The 27883-nt window shown below is 47.6% G+C and overlaps 1 protein-coding gene, 1 long non-coding RNA gene and 1 pseudogene across 4 annotated transcripts in view; 2 read left to right on the top strand and 1 right to left on the bottom strand.

Annotated features, from left to right (window-relative positions):
• Nucleotides 1-27883, bottom strand: part of LOC133749760 (uncharacterized) — a 63585-nt gene that overhangs the window by 34952 nt on the left and 750 nt on the right. For all 3 annotated transcript variants that reach the window (XR_009864635.1, XR_009864715.1, XR_009864695.1), the window contains exon 2: nucleotides 26906-27099. This is a non-coding gene — a long non-coding RNA (uncharacterized LOC133749760). The remainder of the gene's footprint in view (nucleotides 1-26905; nucleotides 27100-27883) is intronic.
• Nucleotides 1277-6875, top strand: LOC133763922 (uncharacterized). The gene is given in 1 exon segment (XM_062197613.1): nucleotides 1277-6875. A coding segment is annotated over 1 exon segment (5214 nt). The 3' UTR covers nucleotides 6491-6875.
• On the top strand, nucleotides 22608-23370 carry LOC133763911 (ubiquitin-like-conjugating enzyme ATG3; annotated as a pseudogene).

The raw sequence follows: 27883 nt of genomic DNA, 5'->3' as shown, positions 1-27883 counted from the left end.
AGGATGGAAAAAGATATTCCAGGCTAACGGAAACCAAAAAAGAGCTGGTGTAGCCATCCTAATATCAGACAAAACAGACTTTTGAAGGACCCTTATGGGGGAGAGGGACAAGAAACTAGGCCTGGGCAGATATCAGGGGCTTCTTAAGAGGTTAGATGTTCCCCAGAGTCCAGCGGGCAGGACGTTCTCTGGGAAGGAAAAGTCAATCCCCTTCAGATAACCTCTAGGCATGCCCAGAGCAGAGCTGCCACTCCCCTTCAGAGAATCTCAGCACTCTCCTCAGCTGGTTCCCTCAGCACTCTCCTCAGCACTCTCCTCAGCTGGTTCCCTCAGCACTCTCCTCAGCTGGTTCCCTCAGCACTCTCCTCAGCTGGTTCCCTCAGCACTCTCCTCAGCATTCTCCGGTATGCTAATTGTCCCTCCGAACCAGCCAATCCCGTGCCACCTCTGCATTCCATATGCTAATTCGTTGCCTATATAACCTGTGTGAAACTGCCGCTCAGGGCTCCTCACTGCCTGAGGTGGGGGCCCGTTTGCGCAAACGTTCAATAAAAACCTCGTGCTTTTTGCATCAACTGGTCTGGATCTTTGGGCGTCCTCCCGAGCAAGTGGGCATCTCTGCAACTGAGAGGTCCAACATTTTGGTGGCCCGTACGGGGATTTTAGGTCGCCCTCAGACCCATTCTCTGCGGACCAGTTGGAGGTATAATTGTTTTCTGTTTGTTGTTCTTCGTCTTGAGTGTTCTGACTGGCCAGTACCTGACTCTGTGAGACCAGTGGGGGAGGCAGGCGTGCCCAGCAACCCCTGGTCCGTTCCCCGGAGGACGCTCCGGTCTGTGAGACCAGTGGGGGAGGCAGGCGTGCCCAGCAACCCCTGGTCCGTTCCCCGGAGGACGCTCCGGTCTGTGAGACCAGTGGGGGAGGCAGGCGTGCCCAGCAACCCCTGGTCCGTTCCCCGGAGGACGCTCCGGTCTGTGAGACCAGTGGGGGAGGCAGGCGTGCCCAGCAACCCCTGGTCCGTTCCCCGGAGGACACTCCGGTCTGTGAGACCAGTAGGGGAAACCCTCGGTCCGTTCCCCCGGAAGACGCTCCCGGGGTGGTCTGGAGGTGGGTCGGAGACCAAGTCTCCCTCCTTCCCGGGGAGGGCTGGTCAGGCAGCCGCTCCCAAAAATAGCGCAATAGCGTTCGATTTGTCTTAGCCATGTGGTATGTCTTGCTTACTGTATATGTCTGTGCATTGGCTGTTCTTTTTGTTTGGGCTAAAATCCTTGCACACATGGGTCAACAAATAACCACCCCTTTAAGTCTCACTCTAGATCACTGGAAGGACGTTCGAGAACGCGCGCGCCACCTCTCATTGGAGGTTAAAAGGAAACAATGGGCAAAATTCTGTTCCTCAGAGTGGCCGGCCTTCGAGGTCGGCTGGCCAAGGAACGGCACTTTTAACCTCGATATTATTTTACAGATTAAGGCGCGAGTCTTTCAGCCAGGATCCAATGGACACCCTGATCAGGTGCCCTACATTACCACGTGGGAGGATCTTACACGTAACCCCCCTCCCTGGATAGAACCCTTCTCCTTCCCGACGGAGCCCATACGGACCCCGTTACCCCCTCCTCCTATCCCGGTTGTGCCAACCTCCTCCCTATACCCTCTGAAGGAGATTCGAGATCCAAAACCTGACAAGCCACCGGTTCTTCCGGCTGATCAGGACTTTCTGCTCTTTGACTCTCCCCCACCTTATCTTCCCGGCCAGCCTGCTCCCCCGCAGGAACTCCCACAACAACCAGAGCGGGATGTGCAACCTTCTGCACCATCCCCTGATTCCACGAGGGCAGGGGAAGAAGTCTCAGCGCCTTCCCCGCCCTCCAGCCGCCTGCGCCTCCGTCGGGGGCAGGCAGGGGGCTCGGGAAGCGTCTGGAATTCGCAGGCTTTTCCTCTTCGCTCGGTGGCTGGCCAGATGCAGTACTGGCCATTTTCTGCTTCCGATCTTTACAATTGGAAAACCCATAACCCCTCTTTCTCTCAGGACCCCCAGGCTCTGACTGGGCTGATCGAGTCAATTTTATTGACTCATCAGCCCACCTGGGATGATTGTCAGCAGCTTCTGCAGACCCTCCTCACTACTGAGGAAAAGCAGCGTGTCTACCTTGAGGCACGGAAAAACGTCCCTGGAGCAGATGGCCGACCGACCCTACTGCTAAACGAAATCGAGGAGGCGTTTCCCTCAACCCGTCCTGATTGGGACTACACCACCGTTGCTGGTAGGGAGCGACTTCGTCTTTATCGCCAGATTCTCCTTGCGGGTCTCAGAGGGGCTGGAAAGCGCCCCACCAATTTGGCCAAGGTACGTGCAGTAGTGCAGGGGGCTGAGGAAACGCCGGCAGGCTTCCTAGAAAGATTAATGGAAGCCTACCGTATGTATACCCCGTTTGACCCCCTGGCAGAGGACCGGCAGGGAGATGTAATCATGTCCTTTATAGGACAGTCAGCGCCGGACATCCGCAATAAATTGCAGCGGCTAGAGGGGCTTCAGGGGTATACTATACAAGATTTAATGAAGGAGGCAGAAAAGATTTACAACAAAAGGGAGACCCGAGAGGAGAAGGAGGAAAGGATTCGCAAGGAGCAGGAGGAAAGGGAAGACAAAAGAGACAAAAGACGTAATCGAGAGCTTAGTAGAATTTTGGCCACCGTAGTGCAGGATACAGAAAGGAGTAGACCAGGACAGAATAGGGACTTGGGAGACAAACGAAAGCCTCAGGTGGAAAGAGATCAATGTGCCTATTGTAAAGAAAGAGGACACTGGGTCAAAGACTGCCCGAAGAAAACACAGGGACCAAAGAGGAGACCAGTTCCAATCCTGTCCTTGGAAGAAGACGACTAGGTGAGTCAGGGCCAGGAGCCCCCCCCTGAGCCCAGGATAACCCTTGAAGTGGGGGGCAGACCGGTAACCTTCCTGATTGACACGGGAGCCCAGCACTCGGTACTGACTTCAGAAAAAGGGCCTTTAAGCTCCAAGACTTCCTGGGTTCAGGGGGCAACTGGAGGGAAGTTATATCGCTGGACAACCAATCGAGAGGTCCAGTTAAGTACAGGACTTGTGACACACTCGTTCTTACTAGTGCCAGACTGCCCCTACCCCCTCCTGGGCAGGGACCTACTCTCGAAGGTAGGAGCCCAAATTCACTTCCATGAGAAAGGAGCTACCATCACAGACTCAGGAGGGCGGCCTCTCCAGGTATTAACACTACGCTTGGAGGACGAACACCGATTATTCGAGAGGCCCTCGTCCACCATGGCTCCCCTGGACCCCAAGTGGCTCACAGATTTTCCTCAGGCCTGGGCAGAGACTGCGGGAATAGGGCTGGCCGTCAACCGGCCTCCCTTGATCATAGATCTGAAGCCCACGGCCATTCCTGTGTCAGTTCGTCAATATCCGATGGGCAAGGAAGCTAAGGAAGGTATCCGGCCACATATCCAGAGACTGTTACACCTAGGCATTTTAAAACCTTGTCGTTCACCTTGGAACACCCCCCTACTACCAGTAAAGAAGCCTGGTACGGGTGACTACCGCCCGGTACAGGACTTGCGGAAGGTTAACAGGAGAACGGAGGATATGCATCCCACAGTGCCCAACCCCTACAATCTGCTAAGTACCTTGCCTCCGACCCACGTATGGTACACTGTGTTAGATCTAAAAGATGCATTCTTTTGTTTAAGACTGAGCCCTCAGAGCCAATCCATCTTTGCTTTTGAGTGGAAAGACCCAGAGACCGGGTTTTCAGGACAACTCACCTGGACAAGGTTGCCCCAAGGATTTAAAAACTCGCCTACCTTGTTTGACGAAGCTCTGCACCTAGATTTGGCCGACTTCCGAGTCAACCATCCGGACCTGGTCCTCCTGCAATATGTGGATGACCTCCTCCTTGCCGCTGAAACTGAGCAGGACTGCCTAAAAGGTACCGGGGCCCTGCTACAGAGACTGGGGGAATTGGGCTATCGAGCCTCCGCGAAAAAGGCCCAAATATGTCAGAAACAGGTGGCCTACCTAGGCTACCTCCTAGAAGGAGGGCAACGGTGGCTGACAGAGAGCCGAAAAAGGGTGGTTGCTCTAATTCCACCCCCCACCGATGCCAGAAAGATGCGGGAATTCCTCGGGAGTGCGGGATTCTGCCGCCTTTGGATTCCTGGGTTTGCGGAGCTGGCAGCCCCATTGTACCCCCTCACGAAGTCCAATGCTCCCTTTCAATGGAGAGAAGAGCAACAGCGGGCGTTTGACAACATAAAAAAGGCCCTATTGTCAGCCCCAGCCCTGAGCCTCCCTGATATGACCAAGCCCTTCACATTATACGTGGATGAGAACAAGGGAGTGGCGAAGGGAGTGCTAACACAAATGCTTGGACCCTGGAAAAAGCCGGTGGCATACTTTTCAAAAAAGCTAGACAATGTAGCGGCCGGCTGGCCTCCGTGCCTCCGCATGATAGCGGCCGTGGCAGTTCTGGTGAAAGACTCGGATAAATTGACTCTAGGCCAACCTCTCACCATAGTGGCACCTCATACTGTGGAGACAGTTATCCGCCAGCCACCAGACCGGTGGCTCTCAAATGCTCGGATAACTCATTACCAGACTATGTTATTAAATTCAGAGCGGGTCCGGTTTGGGACTGCCACCTCTTTAAACCCGGCCACCCTGCTCCCGGAACTGGGGCCCCAGGCCCAGGTAATCCATAACTGTCACCAAATCCTGGCTGAGGCCCACGGCACCCGAAAAGACCTAACCGACCAGCCTCTGCCGGATGCCGAAATGACCTGGTTCACGGATGGGAGCAGTTTTCTACAGAACGGTGAGCGGAGGGCTGGGGCAGCGGTGGTGGATGGAAAAACTGTTATCTGGTCAAGTGCCTTAAAGCCTGGAACTTCTGCTCAAAAAGCCGAGCTCATAGCCTTAATTCAAGCTTTAAAACTGGCACAAGATAAAAAGGTCAACATTTACACAGACAGTCGGTATGCTTTCGCCACTGCCCATGTACATGGGGAGATATACCGGCTAAGGGGCCTCTTAACCTCAGCAGGCAAGGACATTAAAAATAAGCAGGAAATCCTAGATCTTCTACAGGCCCTGTTCCTGCCCAAAATGTTGAGTATAATTCATTGCCCCGGGCACCAACGAGGAGACGACCCCGTAGCAAGGGGAAACAGGATGGCAGGCGAGGCCGCTAGGGCGGCAGCCCTGAGCCAACAGGTGCTCCCGTTAAAGACAATTGAGCCCACCCAAGTATCGAGGGAACCACCTTTCCTCTATTCGGACCAAGACTTAGATACGATCCAGCGGCTCGGTGCAGAGTATGATGAACAAATAAGGGTTTGGAGGCTCGGAGAGAAAATAGTCCTGCCACACCAATTGGCTAAAGAAATAATTACCAGCCTCCATCAATGGACTCATTTGGGACACAAAAAGCTAAAAGCAGCCTTACAGGAAGATAGGCAGTCTTATTACATCCCCGGACTTGATTCTTTAGTCCAGCAGGTGACTGAATCCTGTGTTCCGTGTGCCAAGGTAAATGCCAGACACCTCAAGCTCCCGGAGGGAGCTAGGGTAAGAGGAGACCGACCAGGAATCAACTGGGAGGTCGATTTTACTGAGATAAGGCCGGGCAGTTATGGGAATAAGTATCTTCTAGTTTTTGTAGACACCTTCTCCGGATGGACTGAGGCATTCCCCACAAAACGGGAAACCGCCCAGGTGGTCGTTAAGAAGATCATAGAGGAGATCTTCCCCCGGTTCGGCTTGCCTAAGGTAATCGGGTCCGACAATGGCCCAGCGTTTGTCTCCCAGGTAAGTCAGTTGGTGGCCAAAGCATTAGGCATAAATTGGAAATTGCATTGTGCCTATAGACCCCAAAGTTCAGGACAGGTAGAAAGAATGAACAGAACAATTAAAGAGACCTTGACCAAATTAGCGTTGGAGACTGGCGTTAAAGACTGGGTCCAACTCCTCCCTATGGTGTTGTTCCGGGTCCGAAACACGCCCTCTCATTGCGGGCTGACACCATACGAAATCCTTTATGGAGGGCCCCCACCAGTAGCAGGCTTGCTTGACCTTGCCAGTGACTCCGTTGCCGATGCCCCTAAGTTACAGGCCCGGTTGAGAGCACTCCAGATCATCCAGAACCAGGTCTGGAAACCTCTTGCAGCAGCCTACCAACCCAAGACGACAACCATTCCACATCCTTTCCAAATCGGTGATGCTGTGTATGTCCGAAGGCACCAATCTAAGACTCTAGAGCCCCGGTGGAAAGGCCCCTTCACTGTGCTGTTGACAACTCCCACCGCTCTCAAGGTCGACGGAATCGCTGCTTGGGTCCACGCCTCACACGTGAAGCGAGCACCACCTCCCCAGGGCCCCGAGGATCCGGATAGACCAGCCAAATGGAAGCTCCAGCGCACTCAGAACCCACTCAAGCTAAGACTTTCAAAAACTGTTTAATATTTATGATGTTCCTGGCCTTTCCCCATTGTTTTTCCAATCCCCATGCTCCACAATTGTTAACGTGGAACCCAACCCAGTCCAGCAAGAACAGAGTTCCCTCCCTCCAGTAAGGCAGGCTCTCCCTAGGCCGGTCCAATAGATTTTAGGATTAAAATCTTTGCAAAAAGAAAAGGAGGGAATGAAGGACCCTTATGGGGGAGAGGGACAAGAAACTAGGCCTGGGCAGATATCAGGGGCTTCTTAAGAGGTTAGATGTTCCCCAGAGTCCAGCGGGCAGGACGTTCTCTGGGAAGGAAAAGTCAATCCCCTTCAGATAACCTCTAGGCATGCCCAGAGCAGAGCTGCCACTCCCCTTCAGAGAATCTCAGCACTCTCCTCAGTACTCTCCTCAGCTGGTTCCCTCAGCACTCTCCTCAGCACTCTCCTCAGCTGGTTCCCTCAGCACTCTCCTCAGCACTCTCCTCAGCTGGTTCCCTCAGCACTCTCCTCAGCACTCTCCTCAGCTGGTTCCCTCAGCACTCTCCTCAGCATTCTCCGGTATGCTAATTGTCCCTCCGAACCAGCCAATCCCGTGCCACCTCTGCATTCCATATGCTAATTCGTTGCCTATATAACCTGTGTGAAACTGCCGCTCAGGGCTCCTCACTGCCTGAGGTGGGGGCCCGTTTGCGCAAACGTTCAATAAAAACCTCGTGCTTTTTGCATCAACTGGTCTGGATCTTTGGGCGTCCTCCCGAGCAAGTGGGCATCTCTGCAACTGAGAGGTCCAACACTTTAAAACAGAAACTGTGAAAAGAGACAAAGAAGCACACTATGTAATGATTAAGGGATCAATTCAACAGGAAGATATGACTATATAAAGGCATATGCACCTAATCACAGGGCACCTGGCTATTTAAGAGAAATGTTAAGGGACTTAAGGGAAACTTAGACTCCAACACAAAAGTATTGGGGTACTTCAATACTGCACTTTCAGCAATGGACAGATCAACCAAACAAAATCAACAAGGAAACAGCAGATTTAATTGACACTATAGACCAAATGGACCTAACAGATATCTAAAGAACTTTTCATACTACAGTTGCAGAATACACATTCTTCTCACCAGTGTGTGGGACTTTCTCTAGGATTGACCACATGCTAGGCCATGAAGCAAGTCTCTGCAAATTAAAAAAAACTGAAATCATACCATGCAACTTCTCGGACCACAGTGCAATGCAGCTGGAAAGTAGCAACTCAGGAATCCCTAGAGCATAGCTAACACATAAAGGCTGAGAAACATGCTCCTGAATGAACAGTGGGTCACAGAAGAAATCAAAAGAGAAATAAAAAGATTTTTGGAAACAAATGAAGACAACAACATGACATATCAACACTTATGGGATACAACAAAAGCAGTGTTAAAAGGAAAGTTTAGTAATAGGTAACTACATCAAAAAATTGGAAAAGCACCAAATAAATGAGCCATCAATGCATCTCAAGGATTTAGAAAAACAACAGCAAACCAAACACAAACTAGTAGGAGAAAAGAAATAATTAAAATTAGGGAAGAAATCAACAAAATTGAATCCAAAAAAAATACAAAAGATCAGCAAAACAAATAGTTGTCTTTTGATAAAATAAACAAAATTGACACACCATTGGCTCAACTTACCAAAAAAAAGAGAAGACCCAAATCAATAAAATTAGAGATGAAAAAGGAAATGTAACAACAGACACCACAGAAATAAAAATCATCAGAAATTACTACAAAGAGCTGTATGCCAACAAACTGGGAAACCGAGAAGAAATGGATAGATTCCTGGACACACACAACCTACCAAAATTGAGCCATGAAGACACAGAAGACCTAAACAGACCCATTACCAAGACAGAAATTGAATCAGTAATAAAGACCCTCCCAACAAAGAAAAGCCTGATAGCAGATGGCTTCACTGCTGAATTCTGCCAGGCATTTAAAGAAGAACTAACGTCAATTCTTAAGATATTCAAGGGGCTGAGGCTGTAGCATAGCAGATAAAGCCACCACCTGCAATGCCAGCATCCCATATGGGCACTGATTTGAATCCCAGCTGCTCCATTTCCAATCCAGCTCTCTGCTATGGCCTTGGAAAGCAGTAGAAGATGGTACAAGTGCTTGGGCCCCTGCACCCATGTGGGAGACCTGGAAGAAGCTCCTGGCTCCTGGTTTTGGATCAGCACAGCTCTGGGCGTTTCAGTCATCTGGGGAGTGAACCAGCAGATGGAAGACCTCTCTCTCCCTGCCTCTCCTTCTCTCTGTGTAACTCTGACTTTCAAATAAATAAATAAATAATAAACAATATTCAAAACAATTGAAAGAGAGGTAATCTCCCAAATTCTTCTTCTTTTTTTTTTTGACAGGCAGAGTGGACTGTGAGAGAGAGATAGAGAGAAAGGTCTTCCTTTGCCGTTGGTTCACCCTCCAATGGCCGCCCATGGCTGGCGCACTGTGGCCGGCACACCACGCTGATCTGAAGGCAGGAGCCAGGTGCTTATCCTGGTCTCCCATGCGGTGCAGGGCCCAAGGACCGGGCCATCCTCCACTGTACTCCCAGGCCACAGCAGAGAGCTGGCCTGGAAGAGGGGCAACCGGGACAGAATCCGGTGCTCCGACTGGGACTAGAACCTGGTGTGCTGGTGCCGCAAGGCGGAGGATTAGCCTATTGAGCCACGGCGCCGGCCCCAAATTCTTTCTATGAAGCCAGCATCACCTTAATTCCTAAATCTGAAAAAGATGCAACAGAAAGAGAATTATGGACCAATTTCCCTGATGAACACAGACTCAAAAATCCTCAACAAAACTCAAGCCAATCGAATCCAACAGCACATCAAAAAGATCATCTACCCTGACCAAGTGGGATTTATCCCTGGTATGCTGGGATGATTCAACATTTGCAAATTAATCCATGTGATTAACAAACTGCTGAAGAAAAACCATATGATTATCTCAATATCATTTGACAAAATACAACACCCTTTCATGATAAAAACTCTAAGCTAATTGGGTATGGAAGGAACATTCCTCAACACAACCAAGGCAATCTATGTCAAACCCACAGCCTGCATCAACTGAATGGGGAAAATTTGGAAGCATTCTCACTGAGATCTAGTACCAGACAGGGATGCCCACTCTCACCATTGCCATTCAATATAATCCTAGAAGTTTTATCCAGAAGTAATAGGCAAGAAAAAGAAATCAAAGGGTTCAAATTGGTAATGATGAAGTCAAACTATCCCTATTTGCAGAAGACATGATGCTATAAATAGGGGATCAAAAAAACTCCACTAAGAGACTACTGGAGCTCACAGGATAGTTTGGTAAAGTGGCAGGATACACAGTCAATACAAAAAAATCAACAGCCTTTGTATACACATACAATCAATCCCATTCACAATAGCTACCAAAAAAATCAAATACCTTGGAATAAATTTAACAAAGGATGTCAAATTCTCTACAGTGAAAATTGTAAAACATAAAAGAAAAAAAATAGAAGATACAAAAAATGGAAAAATCTTCCATATTCATGTATTGGAAGTATCAATATAATCAAAATGAACATTCTTCCGAAAGCAATTTACAGATTCAGTGCAATACCAATCAAAATACCAAAGACATTCTTTTCAGATCTAGAACAAATGATGCTGAAATTCATGTGGAGGCATAGGAAAGACCTCGAATAGCTAGAGCAATCTTATACAACAAAAACAAAGTCAGAGGCATCACAATACCAGATTTAAAGATATACTACAGGGCAGTTATAATCAAAACAGCATGGTACTGGTACACAAACAGATGGATAGATCATTGGAACAGAATACAAACACCAGAAACCAACCCAAACATCTACAACTGACTTATATTTGATCAAGGAGCTAAAACCAATCCCTGGAGCAAGGACAATCTCTTTAACAAATGGTGCTGGGAAAACTGGATTTCCACATGCAGACATATGAAGCAAGACCCCCCTACTGAAGGACCCTTATCGGGGGAGGGACAAGAAACTAGGCCTGGGCAAATATCAGGGGCTTCTTAAGAGGTTAGATGTTCCCCAGAGTCTAGCGGGCAGGACGTTCTCTGGGAAGGAAAAGTCAATCCCCTTCAGAGAATCTCTAGGCACGCCCAGAGCAGAGCTGCCCCTCCCCTCTGGGAAACCTCTGGGCGCGCCCAGAGCAGAGCTGCCCCTCCCCTTCGGAGAGTCTCTAGGCGCGCACTTATGATGTCACTGCGACCGGCCAATCCTGTAACACCTCAGCACTCTCCCTCAGCATTCTCCGGTATGCTAATTGTCCCTCCGAACCAGCCAATCCCGTGCCACCTCTGCATTTTACACCAGCACTCTCCACCAGCATTCTCCCATATGCTAATGGTCCCTCTGAACTGACCAATCCTATGCATGCGCATTAGGAATATGCTAATTCGTTGCCTATATAACCTGTGTGAAACTGCCGCTCAGGGCTCCTCACCACCTGAGGTGGGGGCCCGTTTGCGCAAACGTTCAATAAAAACCTCGTGCTTATTGCATCAACTGGTCTGGAGTCTGGATCTTTGGGCGTCCTCCCAAGCAAGTGGGCATCTCTGCAACTGAGAGGTCCAACATTTTGGTGGCCCGTACGGGGATTTTAGGTCGCCCTCAGACCCATTCCCTGCAAACCAGTTGGAGGTACGATTAAGTGTTTTCTGTTTGTTGTTCTTCGTCTTGAGTGTTCTGACTGGCCAGTACCTGACTCTGTGAGACCAGTGGGGGAGGCAGGCGTGCCCAGCAACCCCTGGTCCGTTCCCCGGAGGACGCTCCGGTTTGTGAGACCAGTAGGGGAAACCCTCGGTCCGTTCCCCCGGAAGACGCTCCCGGGGTGGTCTGGAGGTGGGTTGGAGACCAAGTCTCCCTCCTTCCCGGGGAGGGCTGGTCAGGCAGCCGCTCCCAGAAATAGCGCAATAGCGTTCGATTTGTTGTAGGTCTGTTGCCGTGCGGTTTTGTTGGCTATTCTTTTTGCTTGGTTTGACGTGCCTGGAATGGTCTGGAGGAAGGCCAGGGACCAAGTCTCCCTCCTTCCCGGGAAAAGCCTGGCCAAGCGGCTCCTCCCATCTGAGGTAGCATTGTCGATTTGTCCTAGATCTGGTGCCGCGCGGTTTGTCTTGTTTACTGTATGTGTCTGTGCATTGGCTGTTCTTTTTGTTTGGGCTGAAATCCTTGCACACATGGGTCAACAAATAACCACCCCTTTAAGTCTCACTCTAGATCACTGGAAGGACGTTCGAGAACACGCGCACCACCTCTCAGTGGAGGTTAAAAGGAAACGATGGGCAAAATTCTGTTCCTCAGAGTGGCCGGCCTTCGAGGTCGGCTGGCCAAGGAACAGCACTTTTAACCTCGATATTATTTTACAGATTAAGGCGCGAGTCTTTCAGCCAGGATCCAATGGACACCCTGATCAGGTGCCCTACATTACCACGTGGGAGGATCTTTCACGTAACCCCCCTCCCTGGATAAAACCCTTCTCCTTCCCGACGGAGCCCATACGGACCCCATTACCCCTTCCTCAGCCATCCCTAACTCCTTTAATACCTTCCTCCCCAATACCCCCTCCTCCCGTCCCAGTTGTGCCAACCTCCTCCCTATACCCTCTGAAGGAGATTCGAGATCCAAAACCTGACAAGCCACCGGTTCTTCCGGCTGATCAGGACCTTCTGCTCTTTGACTCTCCCCCACCCTATCTTCCCGGCCAGCCTGCTCCCCCGCAGGAACCCCCACAACAACCAGAGCGGGATGTGCAACCTTCTGCACCATCCCCTGATTCCACGAGGGCAGGGGAAGAAGTCTCAGCGCCTTCCCCACCCTCCAGCCGCCTGCGCCTCCGTCAGGGGCAGGCAGGGGGCTCGGGAAGCGCCTGGACTTCACAGACCTTTCCTCTTCGTTCGGTGGCTGGCCAGATGCAGTACTGGCCATTTTCTGCTTCCAATCTTTACAATTGGAAAACCCATAACCCCTCTTTCTCTCAGGACCCCCAGGCTCTGACTGGGCTGATTGAGTCAATTTTATTGACTCATCAGCCCACCTGGGATGATTGTCAGCAGCTTCTGCAGACCCTCCTCACTACTGAGGAAAAGCAGCGTGTCTACCTTGAGGCACGGAAAAACGTCCCTGGAGCAGATGGCCGACCAACCCTACTGCCAAATGAAATCGAAGAGGCGTTTCCCTTAACCCATCCTGATTGGGACTACACCACCGTTGCTGGTAGGGAGCGACTTCGTCTTTACCGCCAGATTCTCCTTGCGGGTCTCAGAGGGGCTGGAAAGTGCCCCACCAATTTGGCCAAGGTACGTGCAGTAGTGCAGGGGGCTGAGGAAACGCCGGCAGGCTTCCTAGAATGATTAATGGAAGCCTACTGTATGTACACCACGTTTGACCCCCTGGCAGAGGACCGGCAGGGAGATGTAATCATGTCCTTTATAGGACAGTCAGCGTCGGACATCCGCAATAAATTGCAGCGGCTAGAGGGGCTTCAGGGGTATACTATACAAGATTTAATGAAGGAGGCAGAAAAGATTTACAACAAAAGGGAGACCCGAGAGGAGAAGGAGGAAAGGATCCGCAAGGAGCAGGAGGAAAGGGAAGACAAAAGAGACAAAAGACGTAATCGAGAGCTTAGTAGAATTTTGGCCACCGTAGTGCAGGATACAGAAAGGAGTAGACCAGGACAGAATAGGGACTTGGGAGACAAACGAAAGCCTCGGGTGGAAAGAGATCAATGTGCCTATTGTAAAGAAAGAGGACACTGGGTCAAAGACTGCCCGAAAAAAACACAGGGACCAAAGAAGAGACCACTTCCAATCCTGTCCCTGGAAGAAGACGATTAGGTGAGTCAGGGCCAGGAGCCCCCCCCACCCCCCCGAGCCCAGGATAACCCTTGAAGTGGGGGGGCAGACCGGTAACCTTCCTAATTGACACGGGAGCCCAGCACTCGGTACTGACTTCAGAAAAAGGGCCTTTAAGCTCCAAGACTTCCTGGGTTCAGGGGGCAACTGGAGGGAAGTTATATCGCTGGACAACCAATCGAGAGGTCCAGTTGAGTACAGGACTTGTGACACACTCGTTCTTACTAGTGCCAGACTGCCCCTACCCCCTCCTGGGCAGGGACCTACTCTCGAAGGTAGGAGCCCAAATTCACTTCCATGAGAAAGGAGCTACCATCACAGACTCAGGAGGGCGGCCCCTCCAGGTATTAACACTACGCTTGGAGGACGAACACTGATTATTCGAGAGGCCCTCGTCCACCATGGCTCCCCTGGACCCCAAGTGGCTCGCAGATTTTCCTCAGGCCTGGGCAGAGACTGCGGGAATACGGCTGACAGTCAACCGGCCTCCCTTGATCATAGATCTGAAGCCCACGGCCATTCCCGTGTCAGTTCGTCAATATCCGATGGGCAAGGAAGCTAAGGAAGGTATCCGGCCACATATCCAGAGACTGTTACACCTAGGCATTTTAAAACCTTGTCGTTCACCTTGGAACACCCCCCTACTACCAGTAAAGAAGCCCGGTACAGGTGACTACCGCCCGGTACAGGACTTGCGGGAGGTTAACAGGAGAACGGAGGATATGCATCCCACAGTGCCCAACCCCTACAATCTGCTAAGTACCTTGCCTCCGACCCACATATGGTACACTGTGTTAGATCTAAAAGATGCATTCTTTTGTTTAAGACTGAGCCCTCAGAGCCAATCCATCTTTGCTTTTGAGTGGAAAGACCCAGAGACCGGGTTTTCAGGACAACTCACCTGAACAAGGTTGCTCCAAGGATTTAAAAACTCGCCTACCTTGTTTGACAAAGCTCTGCACCTAGATTTGGCCGACTTCCGAGTCAACCATCCGGACCTGGTCCTCCTGCAGTATGAGGACGACCTCCTCCTTGCTGCCGAAACAGAGCAGGACTGCCTAAAAGTTTTTGTAGACACTTTCTCCGGATGGACTGAGGCATTCCCCACAAAACAGGAAACCGCCCAGGTGGTCGTCAAGAAGATCATAGAGGAGATCTTCCCCCGGTTCGGCTTGCCTAAGGTAATCGGGTCCGACAACGGCCCAGCGTTTGTCTCCCAGGTAAGTCAGTTGGTGGCCAAAGCATTAGGCATAAATTGGAAATTGCACTGTGCCTATAGACCCCAAAGTTCAGGACAGGTAGAAAGAATGAACAGAACAATTAAAGAGACCTTGACCAAATTAGCGTTGGAGACTGGCGTTAAAGACTGGGTCCAACTCCTCCCTATGGTGTTGTTCCGGGTCCGAAACACGCCCTCTCATTGCGGGCTGACACCATACGAAATCCTTTGGAGGGTCCCCACCAGTAGCAGGCTTGCTTGACCTTGCCAGTGACTCCGTTGCCGATGCCCCTAAATTACAGGCCCGGTTGAGAGCGCTCCAGATCATCCAGAACCAGGTCTGGAAACCTCTTGCAGCAGCCTACCAACCCAAGACGACAACCATCCCACATCCTTTCCAAATCGGTGACGCTGTGTATGTCTGAAGGCACCAATCTAAGACTCTAGAGCCCCGGTGGAAAGGCCCCTTCACTGTGCTGTTGACAACTCCCACCGCTCTCAAGGTCGACGGAATCGCTGCCTGGGTCCACGCCTCACACGTGAAGCGAGCACCACCCCCCCAGGGCCCCGAGGATCCGGATAGACCAGCCAAATGGAAGCTCCAGCGCACTCAGAACCCACTCAAGCTAAGACTTTCAAAAACTGTTTAATATTTGTGATGTTCCTGGCCTTTCCCCATTGTTTTCCAATCCCCATGCTCCACAATTGTTAACGTGGGAAGTAATTTCCTCCACAGGACGGGTGGCCTGGTCTGTTAGTGGGTTACATACCCCCGGGGCGTGGTGGCCCACCTTATACCCGGACGTATGTCAACTGGTTACTGGGTTAGATACCTGGGATGTACCTGACCAGGATAATTTGACAAAAATCCCTGGAAATAGTCTTAACTATTGGGGCGTGTATGGCTCCCAGTCCCCAGTCAGTGGGACCCAACCCAGTCCAGCAAGAACAGAGTTCCCTCCCTCCAGTGAGGCAGGCTCTCCCCAGGCCACCCCTCCCGCCAGCCACCCTTTCGCCCAGCTTGGCAAGTTTAACTCCAAACGCTTCAAGCCCCCGTACAACCGGACAGCGGCTGTTTAACCTTTTGACAGGGGCCTTTCTGGCCCTCAACCAGACCAATCCAGAGCTGACCGAGTCCTGCTGGCTATGCCTAGCCCCAGGTCCACCCTATTACGAGGGCCTCGCGGTCCCCAGGACCTGGAATGGCACTACAGAGGCAAATAATTGCCTCTTGCCCCTTCAGCCGCGTCTCACTCTTACAGAGGTGTCGGGACAAGGTACTTGTGTAGGAAATCCTCCCTTGTCCCACCGACACTTGTGCAATGTCACCCACAATGTTACTATACGAGGCGGCCCATACCTGGTTCCAGAGGCAGACACTTGGTGGGCATGCAATAAAGGCCTCACCTCCTGCGTGTCTGCAGAAGTCCTAAATAATACCAATGACTTCTGCGTTTTGGTAAGAGTAATGCCCAGAGTGTATTACCATCCAGCTGACACTCTGCTTGATTGGTATGATGGACGGCTCACTCGTTCCGGCAAGAGCCCACCTCGATAACCCTGGCTGTCCTACTGGGATTGGGGGTAGCGGCTGGGGTAGGCACTGGTGCGACAGCTTTAGCACGGGGCTCCCAACTTTATTCTGAGCTCCGGGCTGCGGTAGATGAGGATATAAGAGCACTCCAGCAATCCATTACAAGGTTAAAGCAATCCCTAGATTCCCTTGCTGAAGTCGCACTAAACCGACAAGGTTTAGATCTACTTTTTCTTAAGGAGGGAGGATTGTGTGCTGCCTTGGGAGAGGAATGCTGCTTTTATGTAAACCAATCTGGGGTAATCAGGGACTCTATGTCAAAGCTCAGGGAGAGGCTTGACAAGAGACAAAGGGATAGAGAGGCCCATTACAGCTGGTATAAAGGATGGTTTACTAAATCCCCATGGTTAACTACCCTAGTATTGACCATAATGGGCCCGCTACTCATTATATTCCTTCTTTTAACTTTTGGCCCATGTATTCTTAACAGGTTGCTCCAGTTTATCCACGAGAGGCTTTCCCTTGTCCAAACCCTGGTGCTGACCCAACAGTACCAGTGTCAAGCTTCACAGACCTCTGAGATCCAATAGATTTTAGGATTAAAAGCTGTGCAAAAAGAAAAGGGGGGAATGAAGGACCCTTATGGGGGGAGGGACAAGAAACTAGGCCTGGGCAAATATCAGGGGCTTCTTAAGAGGTTAGATGTTCCCCAGAGTCTAGCGGGCAGGACGTTCTCTGGGAAGGAAAAGTCAATCCCCTTCAGAGAATCTCTAGGCACGCCCAGAGCAGAGCTGCCCCTCCCCTCTGGGAAACCTCTGGGCGCGCCCAGAGCAGAGCTGCCCCTCCCCTTCGGAGAGTCTCTAGGCGCGCACTTATGATGTCACTGCGACCGGCCAATCCTGTAACACCTCAGCACTCTCCCTCAGCATTCTCCGGTATGCTAATTGTCCCTCCGAACCAGCCAATCCCGTGCCACCTCTGCATTTTACACCAGCACTCTCCACCAGCATTCTCCCATATGCTAATGGTCCCTCTGAACTGACCAATCCTATGCATGCGCATTAGGAATATGCTAATTCGTTGCCTATATAACCTGTGTGAAACTGCCGCTCAGGGCTCCTCACCACCTGAGGTGGGGGCCCGTTTGCGCAAACGTTCAATAAAAACCTCGTGCTTATTGCATCAACTGGTCTGGAGTCTGGATCTTTGGGCGTCCTCCCAAGCAAGTGGGCATCTCTGCAACTGAGAGGTCCAACACTACCTTACACCTTACACAAAAATCCATTCAACAGGGATTAAAGATCTAAATCTACGACCTGACACCATAAAATTATTAGAGAGCACTGGAGAAACTCTGTAAGACATTGGCACAGGCAAAGACTTGTTGGAAAAAACCCCAGAGGTTCAGGCAACCAAAGCCAAAATTAACCAACAGGGATTACATCGAATTGAGAAACTTCTGCACTGCAAAAGAAGTACTCAGCAAAGTGAAGAAGCATTACAGAATGGAATAAATTATTTGCAAACTATGCAACTGATAAAAGATTAATATTCAGAATATATAAAGAAATCAAGAAACTTCACAACAAAACAAAGAACCCAGTTACGAGATAGGCAAAGGACTTAAACAGACATTTTTCAAAGAGGAAATCCAATGGCCAACGGACACATGAAAAAATGTTTAGGATCACTAGCCATCAGGGAAACATAAATCAAAACCACAATGAGATTTTACTTCACCCCTGTTAGAATGGCTTTCATATAGAAATCAACAAACAACAAATGCTGGCGAGAATGTGGGGGAAAAGTACACTAATCCACTGTTGGTGGGAATGCAAATTGGTAAAATCACTATAGAAGACAGTTTGGCGATAGCTCAGAAATCTGAATATAGACCTACCACACGACCCAGCCATTCCCCTCCTGGGAATTCACCCAAGGGAAATTAAATTGGCAAATAGGAGAGCTATCTGCATGCCATGCCAAGATGGCCGCTGGCAAGCAAGTGTCAGTTACTCAGGAATGGCTTGGAAACCACATGACAACAGAGCCTACCTGGCAACAGGCTGTGATTGGATGGCTTCAGAAACTGCCTGGCAACAGGCTGTGATTGGATGGCTTCAGAAACTGCCTGGCAACAGGGGGTGATTGGTTGGGGCATAGACTGCCCCTTGACCAGATTGGCTGCCTTGGCTATTTAAGCTGCTGTACCAACTGAAATAAACGAGTCTGCAGGCTGCTTGCCTCTGGCCTGCTTTCACCTGACTCCCGGGGTCTGTGTGGTTACTCCGTGCCTCTTGCTCCCACCACACTCCTCCTCTCAGAACGAATCCACAGCAACACTGCACCTCAATGTTTATTGCGGCTCAGTTCACAATAGCTAAGACATGGAATCAACCTAAATGCCCATCAATGGAAGACTGAATAAAGAAATTTTAGGGTATGTTCTCTATGGAATACTACACAGTGGTTAAAAAAAAAAAAACAAAAAAACCCGAAACCTGTTCATTTGCAACAAAATGCATGAATCTGGAAAACATCATACTTAGTGCAATAAGCCAGTCTCAAAGGGACAAACATCATATGTCCTCCTTGATCTGTGACAAGTAACAGAGCACCTAAGAGGAAACCTGTAGAAGTGAAATTGACACTATGAGAAGCAATGACTTGAATAGCCCTTGTCTTGACTGTTGAGGAAAAGTTTATTATTATTTTTTTTACTATTTTCTTTTTCTACTTAATACCATTGGTTGAATTTAATTAACACAGAATTATTCATAGGTGTTTAAATCCAATTGAAATTAGATCTCAGTAAAAAATAAGAGTGGGAATAAAAGAGGGACTCAAAAGGCTTCTTGGCAGCTCATGACAAGAGCCTCTGTGAACACTGACGTCATAAATAAGAGTGTCAACTGTTAACAACAGGAATCACCATACACATGCTCCCCATGTAGGATCTCTGTCCTTAATGAGTTGTACTATGAGAATTAACAGTAACACTCGTCTTCAAACGGTACTTTATACTTTGTGTGTGTATATGTGTGCAAACTGTGGAAATCTTTAGTTAGTATAGAGTTGGGTTTCTGTATATAAAGTTACTAAAAAATGAATCTTAATGAAGAATGGGATGGGAGAGAGAGTAGGAGCTGGGATGGGAGTGGGGGTGGGTGGTCCTGTATGGGGGGAAGAACCATTACATTTCTAAAGCTGTATCTATTAAACTTGTATTCATTAAATAAAAGTTTCCTAAAAAAAAAAAAAAGAAGAAGAAGAAATGTTAAGGGAACTAAAGGGAGACATAGACTCTAATACAATATTAAAGGGGAACTTCAATACTCCGCTTTCAGCAATGGATAGATTAAGTAGTCGGAAAATCAGCAAAAAAAAAAAAAACAGAGTAAATCAACACTATAAACCAAATGGATATCTACAGAACTTTTCATCCTGTGGTTGCAGTGCAAGGAACTTTCTCTAGGACTGACCACATACTAGGCCATAAAACAAGTCTCAGCAAATTCAAAAACATCAAAATGATACCATGCATCTTCTCTGACTACAATGGAAAGAAGCTGGAAATCAACAACTCAGTAATATGTAGAACATATGCAAACACATGGAGACTGAGCAACTTGCCCTGAATGGACAGTGTGTCATTGAAGAAATCAAAAGAGAAATAAAAAATTTCTGGAAATAAATGGAGATCACAATACAACATAACAAAACTTATCAGATACAGCAAAAGCAGTGTTAAAAGTTTATAGCAATTGATGCCCACATCAAGAAATTGGGAAGGCATCAAATAAATTAACTATCAATGCATCTCAAAGACTTAGAAAAACAACCAGCAAACTAAATCCAAAACTGGTAGGAGAAAAGAAATAATTAAAATTAGAGAATAAACAAAATTAAAACAAAAAAAATTTTTTCAAAGATCAGCAAAATGAAAAGCTAGTTTAAAAAAAAAAAACAAATTTGACACACCGCTGGCACAACCAAAAAAAAAAAAAAAAGGGAGAAGACCCAAGATAACAAACACGAAAGAAATAAAAAGAATCATCAGAAATTACTACATATAGCTGTATTCCAACAAATCAGCAAACCCTAGAAAAAATGGACAGATTCCTGGACACACACAACCTACTTAAATTGAGCCATGAAGACACAGAAAACCTAAACAAACCCATAACCAAGACAGAAATAGAATCAGTAATAAAGACTCTCTCAACAAAGAAAAGCCCAAGACTGGATGGACTCGCTGAATTCTTGGACATTTAAAGGAGAATTAACTCCACTTCTCAAATTATTCAGAACAACTGAAAGGGAGGCAACCCTTCCTCTTTCTATGAAGCCTGTATCACCTTAATTCCTAAACCTGAAAAAATATAAAACAAAGACCAATTTCCCTGATGAACATAGAAGCAAAAACCCTCAACAAAATACTAGCCAATTGAATCCAACAACACATCAGAAAGATCATTCACCAGGACCAGGTGGGATTTATCCCTGGTGTGCAGGGATGGTTCAATATTAGCAAATAAATCAATGTGATACATAACATTAACACACTGAAAAATAAAAACCATGATTATCTCAATAGATGCAGAGAAAGCATTTGATAAAATGCCAACACCCTTTCATGACAAAAACTCTAAGCAAATTGGGTATGGAAGGAACATTCCTCAACACAATCAATGCAACTTATGACAGACCCATGGCCAGGTCCTATTGAATGGGGAAAAGTTGGAAGCATTCCCACTGAGACCTGGAACCATACAAGACACCCATTCTCACTACTGCTATTCAATATAGTCTTGGAAGTTTTAGTCAGAGCCATCAGGCAAGAAATAGAAATCAAAAGGACACAAGTTGGGAATGAGGAAGTCAAAATATCCCTATTTGCAGGTGACATGATTCTATATACAGGGATCCAAAAGACTCCATCAAGAGACTATCAGAACTCATAGAAGAGTTTGATAAAGTGGCAGGATATAAAATCAATACACAAAAATCATTAGCCTTTGTATGCACAGACAATGCCATGGCTGTGAAAGAACTTCTAGGATCGATCCCCTTGACTATAGCTACAAAAAAATACCTTTTCATAAAGTTAATCTAGGACATCTATGATCTCTACGATGAGAATTACAAAACATTAAAGAAAGAAATAGAAGATACAAAAAAATGGAGCGAGAGAGAGATCTTCCATCAATGGTTTACTCCCCACATGGCTGTAATGGCCAGGGCTGGGCCAGGCAGAAACCAGGAGCTTCTTTTGGGTCTTCCACTTGGGTGCAGGGGCCCAAGTACATGGGCCATCTTCAGCTGCTTTTCCAGATGCATTAGCAGAGAACTAGATCAGAAGTGGAACAGCCAGGACTCAAACTGGTGCCCATATGGGATGCCGGTGCTTCAGACAGTGGCTTAACCCACTGCACCATAGCATGGGCTCCTTTTTTATAATTGTTAAGACTTATTTTATGGGATATTTTATATATCTTGAGAATTTCTCATATGTACTTGAAAATGTATATTCTACTATTGTTTACTGATGTGTTGTAAGATGTCTTTTAGGTCTGCTTGGTTTATAGAATAGCCCTTCTATTTCTTTGCTAAGTTTTTAAATTCAAAATAGAATATTAATCCCCAAGATATTATTGCTGAATTGTCTATCTTTTCTTTTAGTTCTGCCAGTTTTTGCTTCATGTATTTTTATATGCTGTTGTTGAGTGCATATGTTTAAGATTTATTTTATTTATTTGAAAGAGTTACAGAGAGAGGTAGAGACAGAGAGGTCTTCCATCCGCTGGTTCACTCTCCAGATGGTCACAACAGCTGGAGCTGTGCCGATCCGAAGCCAGGAGCCTCTTCTGGGTCTCCCACACGGGTGTAGGGGCCCAAGGCCTTGGGCCATTTTCTACTGCTTTCCCAGGCCATAGCAGAGAGCTGGATCGGAAGAGGTGCAGCCGGGACTAGAACCGGTGCCCATATGGGATGCCGGTGCTTCAGGCCAGGGTGTTAACCTGCTGTGCCACAGTGCCAGCCCCAAGTGCATGTATGTTTTAATTATCTTTAACTGATGGACTCTTTGAGCATTATAAAACGTCCTTCTATCTACTAAGGAGTTTGGCTTATGTCTATTTTGTTTGATATTAGTATAGCTATTCCAGCCCTCTTTTGGTTACTGTTGGTTTGTTATATATTTTTCCCTATCTCTTTGCCTTCAATCTATTTGTGTCTTTTTTAAAAGATTTTATTTGTTTACTTGAGAGGAAGAGTTACAGAAAGAGGGACAGACAGAAAGGTCTTCCATCCACTGATTCACTGCCCAAATGGCTGCAATGGGCAGAGCTGAGCCACTCTGAAGCCAGGAGCCATGGAGCTTCTTCAGGGTCTCCCATGAGGGTGCAGGGGCTCAAGCACTTGGGTCATCTTCTACTGCTTTCCCAGGAGCAGCTGCGACATGAATTGGTGCCCATACGGGAAGCTGGCATTGCAGGTGATGGCTTTACCAAAAATGTGCCATGCTACAAATGGTGCAAACAGACGGAATATTCAGATGAATTGGAAGCTATCATAGAAGATGATGATGGTGATGGAGGATGGGTAGATACATATCACAACACAGGTATTACATGAGTAGCTGAAGCAGTTACAGAAATTATGCTGGAAAGCAAGGACAGTATAAAATTCCAGGACTGTTCAGCACTATGTGAAGAGGAAGAGGAGGAAGAGGAAGGGGAAGCTGCTGATGGGGAAGAAAATGAAGAGAGTGGATTGCTGGAAACAGATGAGGCTACTCTAGACACAAGAAAACTCATAGACACTTGTAAAACCAAAGCTGATGCTGGAGGTGAAGATGCTATTTTGCAAACCAGAACTTATGACCTTTACATCACTTATGATAAATATTATCAGACACCCTGGCTATGGCTGTTTGGCTATGATGAGCAACGGCAGCCTTTAACAGTTGAACACATGTATGACGATGTTAGTCAAGATCATGTGAAGAAAACAGTGACTACTGAAAATCATCCTCATCTCCCACCACCTCCCATGTGTCCAGTTCATCCATGCAGGCATGCTGAGGTGATGAAGAAAATCATTGAGACTGTTGCAGAAGGAGGGGGAGAACTTGGTGTCCATACGTATCTTCTAATTTTTCTGAAATTTGTACAAGCTGTCATTCCAACAATAGAATATGACTACACAAGATACTTCACCATGTAATGTAGAGGGACAGAATTTATCCTAATTATTGATTCTGATTTTTAAGGGATTAACCCATAGATGTGACCACTGACCATATTCATCAAGATGTACAATTTCTCTAATAAAGGGACTTACATGTTTATGTATTAAATAAAAAAAGTTCCACTAAAAAAAAAAAAACTTATGCCACAGTGCTGGCCTCCATCAACTTGTTTTCTAATTGAGTTTAATTCATTTACATTTAATGTAATTACTATAAGAGTAGGATTCTTGTGTCATTTTGCTATTATCTTACCTTTCCCCCCTCAATTCCTCCAATAATGCTTTTTTTAGTATTAGATAGTTCATAGTGTCATTTATATTCTCTTGTGGTTTTATTAAAATTTATTGATTTCTATGAAAGACAGAGTCACAGAGAGGGGACAGAGATCTTTCATCCCCTGGCTCACTCCCCAAATGGCCACAAAGACTAGGGCTGGGCCAGGCCAAAGTCAGGAGCTTTATCTGAGTCTCTCACATGGGTACACAAATCCAAGCACTTGGGCCATCTTCCACTGCTTACCCTGGTGCATTAGCAGGGAGCTGGATTGGGAGTGGGGTACCTGGGACTTGAACTGGTGCCGATATGGGATGTTGGCATGGTAAGTGGTGGCTTAACTCATTGTGCCACAACACTAGTCCCTTTCTTGTGATTATACACTTTTCGAGATCAGGCACGTTCAGGGTGGTATGGCCGTAGACAATATTATATACTTGAGTTGCTGGTTGCACCAGTGATTACCATCAACATAACAAAAATCTAATTTGGATTAGTACTAATTTCAACAGTATATTAAATTGCTTCTCTACTGCTTCCTTTCCTTTCCCCATTCCCTTCTTATATTATCAAAAACAATTTCATACATTGTTTGCCCATCAATTTAGATTTCTAACTATTGCATTATACGATTGTCTTTTAAATCAGATGGGGGAGGAGCTACAAAAATATATTTATACTGTCTTTTTCATTACTATGTAATTACCTAAAGCTTTTTCTTTCTTCATGAAAATTCAAGTTAGTTTATTTACTTTCAGCCCAAAAGACTACCTTTAGTTTTTGTCTTATAGGTAGCAACTAACTCTCTTGGTTTTTGTTTATCTGAGAATATCCTAAGTTCCCCTTTAATTCTGAAAGATGGTTTTGCTGGATATGGAATTCTTGGTTGACAACTGTTTTGGCACTTTGAGTATCATCCTGCTACCTTCTAATATGCATTATTTCTGAGGATATGTCATTTTTAAATTTACTGAGGATTCGTTGCACGTGAGTTGCTTCTCTCTGCTTCTCAACTTTTTTTTTTTATAACAGTTTGATTATGATGTGTCTAAGTCTGGATCTTCTTGAGTTTATGCTACTTGGAGTTCACTGGGTGTCAATGTGTAGATTAATGTTTTTCATCAAATTTGGCCAGGGCTGGTGCTGTGGCTCACTTGGTTAATCCTCCACTGTGGCGCCGGCATCCCATATGGGTGCCGGGTTCTATTCCTGGTTGCTCCTCTTCCAGTCCAGCTCTCTGCTGTGCCCCTGGAGGGCAGTGGAGGATGGCCCAAGTGCTTGGGCCCCTGCACCCACATGGGAGACCAGGAAGAAGCACCTGGCTCCTGGCTTCGGATTGGCGCAGGGCGCCGGCTGTAGTGGCCATTTGGGGAGAGAACCAACGGAAGGAAGACCTGTCTCTCTCTCTATAACTCTGTCAAATAAAAAAATTTTGGCCAAGTTTTAGACATTGTTTCTTCAATTATCCTTTCTTCCCTTTTCTCCTCTTCTAAGATTTCCATTAAGTGTAGGTTAGTACAGCTGATGGTGTGCCACAGGTCTCTGGGGCTCTGTTAATTTTTCTTTCTTTTTTTGTTCTACAGACCAGGTAAGTTGATTAAGCACCTATACATCTTCTTGTCTCTGCCAAAGTGCTATGTGTGTTCTCTGAATCATGCCTCCAACAACCAGTCAAGCAGTTTGAAACCATGCATAGGTTTTACTTCCTGTTTTCGCAGAACCTCTGTATCAGGTAATATTGAGTGGTTAGTGTCCTCTCAGGAGTTGCCTTCTAACTTCCCAGAAATATGCTGGAGCTTTTCAAAATTCCTATGGATATCTCATTGTTTAGTGTTTACTTTCAGGTTTTTGTTGGTCTACTGTTTGCTCTGTTATCCATTGCCTCAGCCACTCATGATATTAAAACATTTGACAAACACTCCTGGTGAGGAGGGGAGAAACCTTTAGATTGAACTAGTCTCCGTGAGGCCCAATAAAGAGAAGCCTTGTCAGGGTTTATCAAGGAACCACTAAACACATCAAATAATTATTAGTCTTTGGGAATGAGTCTTTGAAATCGCTCCAGTCCGTGGGCAGGTGTTTGGCTTGGCAGTTAAGATGCCCATTGGAACACCTGCATCCTATAATGGAATGCTTGGGTTTGTGACTCTGCTAATGCAGACCCTGGGAGGCAGCAGTGTTGGCTTAAAGAGTTGGGTCCCTGAAACCCACACAGGAGACCTAGAATGAGTTCCTGGCTCTGACTTTTGCCTGGATTAACCTCAGCTGTTTTGGCATCTGGGAAGTCAACCAGTGGATGGAAGCACTCTTTCTCTCAAATAAGTAAATAAATGAATAGTTCTAGGTCTGTGTGCATCCTCAGCTACCTACTGGGAATGTTACTTTATTTATTTATTTATTTGAAAGTCAGAGTTATGGGGAGAGAAAGGGGGAGAGAGAGGGGGAGAGAGAGAGAGGTCTTCCATCTACTGGTTCACTCCCCTGTTGGCTGCAATGGCCAGAGCTGTGCCGATCTGAAGCCAGGAGCTTCTTCTGGGTCTCCTATGCGGGTGCAGGGGCTCAAGGATTTGGGCCATCTTCCACTGCTTTCCCAGGCCATAGCAGAGAGCTGGATTGGAAGTGGAACAGCCGGGACTAGAACTGGTGCCCATATCAGATGCTGGCACTGCAAGCAGTGGCTTTACCGGCTACGCTGCAGCGCCGGCCCCAGGAATGTTACTTTTCAAGGCTACCATGGAGCTAAAGAGTGGGAAATAGGACTAAGGTAAGTTAAAATACTCAAACACCGCCATACTTATTGAGATTCAGCTGTTTTTCTTGATTCAATGCTAGATGGGTGGATGCAAGCCTTTGGATAATTTCCAGAGCTCTGAGAAAGTTTATTCTGAGATTTTTGGACAGTTTTTCCATTGTTTTTATGGAAGGGAAGACTTTCTGGAGTTTTTAATCCACTATATTCACTGATATAATCCTTCCCGTCTTTAAAAAAAAGTTATTTTATAGCAAAATAGTATTGAAAATAACAAAATTTATATTTGAAAAGCAGAGCAATTTCACATTTACTACCATCCTCTTTTTAAAAATAGGTTATTTTATACAAAACAGTATTAAAATATAACTATTTATTTGAAAAGCAATCTCATTTTAAGTGAAAAGCTGATTTTTTAAGTTTCATTTTAATTTTTATTATGTATGCACATACACATGTATTTACTTAAAAAGCAAAGAGATGTCTCACCTGCTAGCTCACTCCCCAAAGGCCTGCGACAGCTGGGGCTGGGTCCTGCCAAGCTGGGAGCCGGGCGCTGATCCAGGCCAGCCGGGCGGAGGCAGGGCCATCGCTGCTGCCTACCGGATCAGCAGCGGCACAGGCACCAACGTCCCCAGAGGCGTCCTCACCGCTGTGCCAAACACCTGCCCCAGAACTGAAGGCTAGAAAGGAAGATTCTAAATTAGAAGTCCAAACGGGCTGGCGCCGTGGCTCAACAGGCTAATCCTCTGCCTTGTGGCGCCGGCACACCGGGTTCTGGTCCCAGTAGGGGCGCCGGATTCTGTCCCGGTTGCCCCTCTTCCAGGCCAGCTCTCTGCTATGGCCCGGGAGTGCAGTGGAGGATGGCCCAAGTGCTTGGGCCCTGCACCCCATGAGAGACCAGGAGAAGCACCTGGCTCCTGGCTTCCAATCAGTGTGGTGCGCCGGCTGCAGCGGGCCAGCCACGGCAGCCATTGGAGGGTGAACCAACAGCAAAGGAAGACCTTTCTCTCTGTCTCTCTCTCTCACTGTCCACTCTGCCTGTCCAAAAAAAAAAAAAAAAGTCCAAACGGAGAAATCGCCCGTCCACTCTCCAGCCATCACACCCTCCTTTACTGCTGTGAGTAGCTCTCCTCTAGCGCTAACGCGGCCTCCTGAGGGCTGTTCCCGCTGTCTGTCCCGCTCTTCCCCTCTCGGCTTTGTCCTCCCACGCACGCCCTGTCTTCCAGCGGCTGCACCGCTCTCCTCCAGCGCTAACGCGGCCTCCTGAGGGCTGTCCCGCCATCTGTCCCGCTCTTCCCCTCCTGGCTTTGTCCTCCCCACGCAGGTCGTGTCTTCTAGCGGCCGCACCGCTCTCCTCCAGCGCTAACGTGGCCTCCTGAGGGCTGTCCCGCTCTTCCCCTCCCGGCTTTGTCCTCCCACGCACGCCCTGTCTTCCAGCGGCTGCACCTGTCTCCTCCAGCGCTA

This window comes from Lepus europaeus, chromosome 1, assembly GCF_033115175.1.
Source record: "Lepus europaeus isolate LE1 chromosome 1, mLepTim1.pri, whole genome shotgun sequence".
In the NCBI taxonomy this organism is placed as follows: domain Eukaryota; kingdom Metazoa; phylum Chordata; class Mammalia; order Lagomorpha; family Leporidae; genus Lepus; species Lepus europaeus.
The sequence above is the reverse complement of the archived record's forward strand: the minus strand, read 5'-3'. Positions and strand labels throughout refer to the sequence as shown.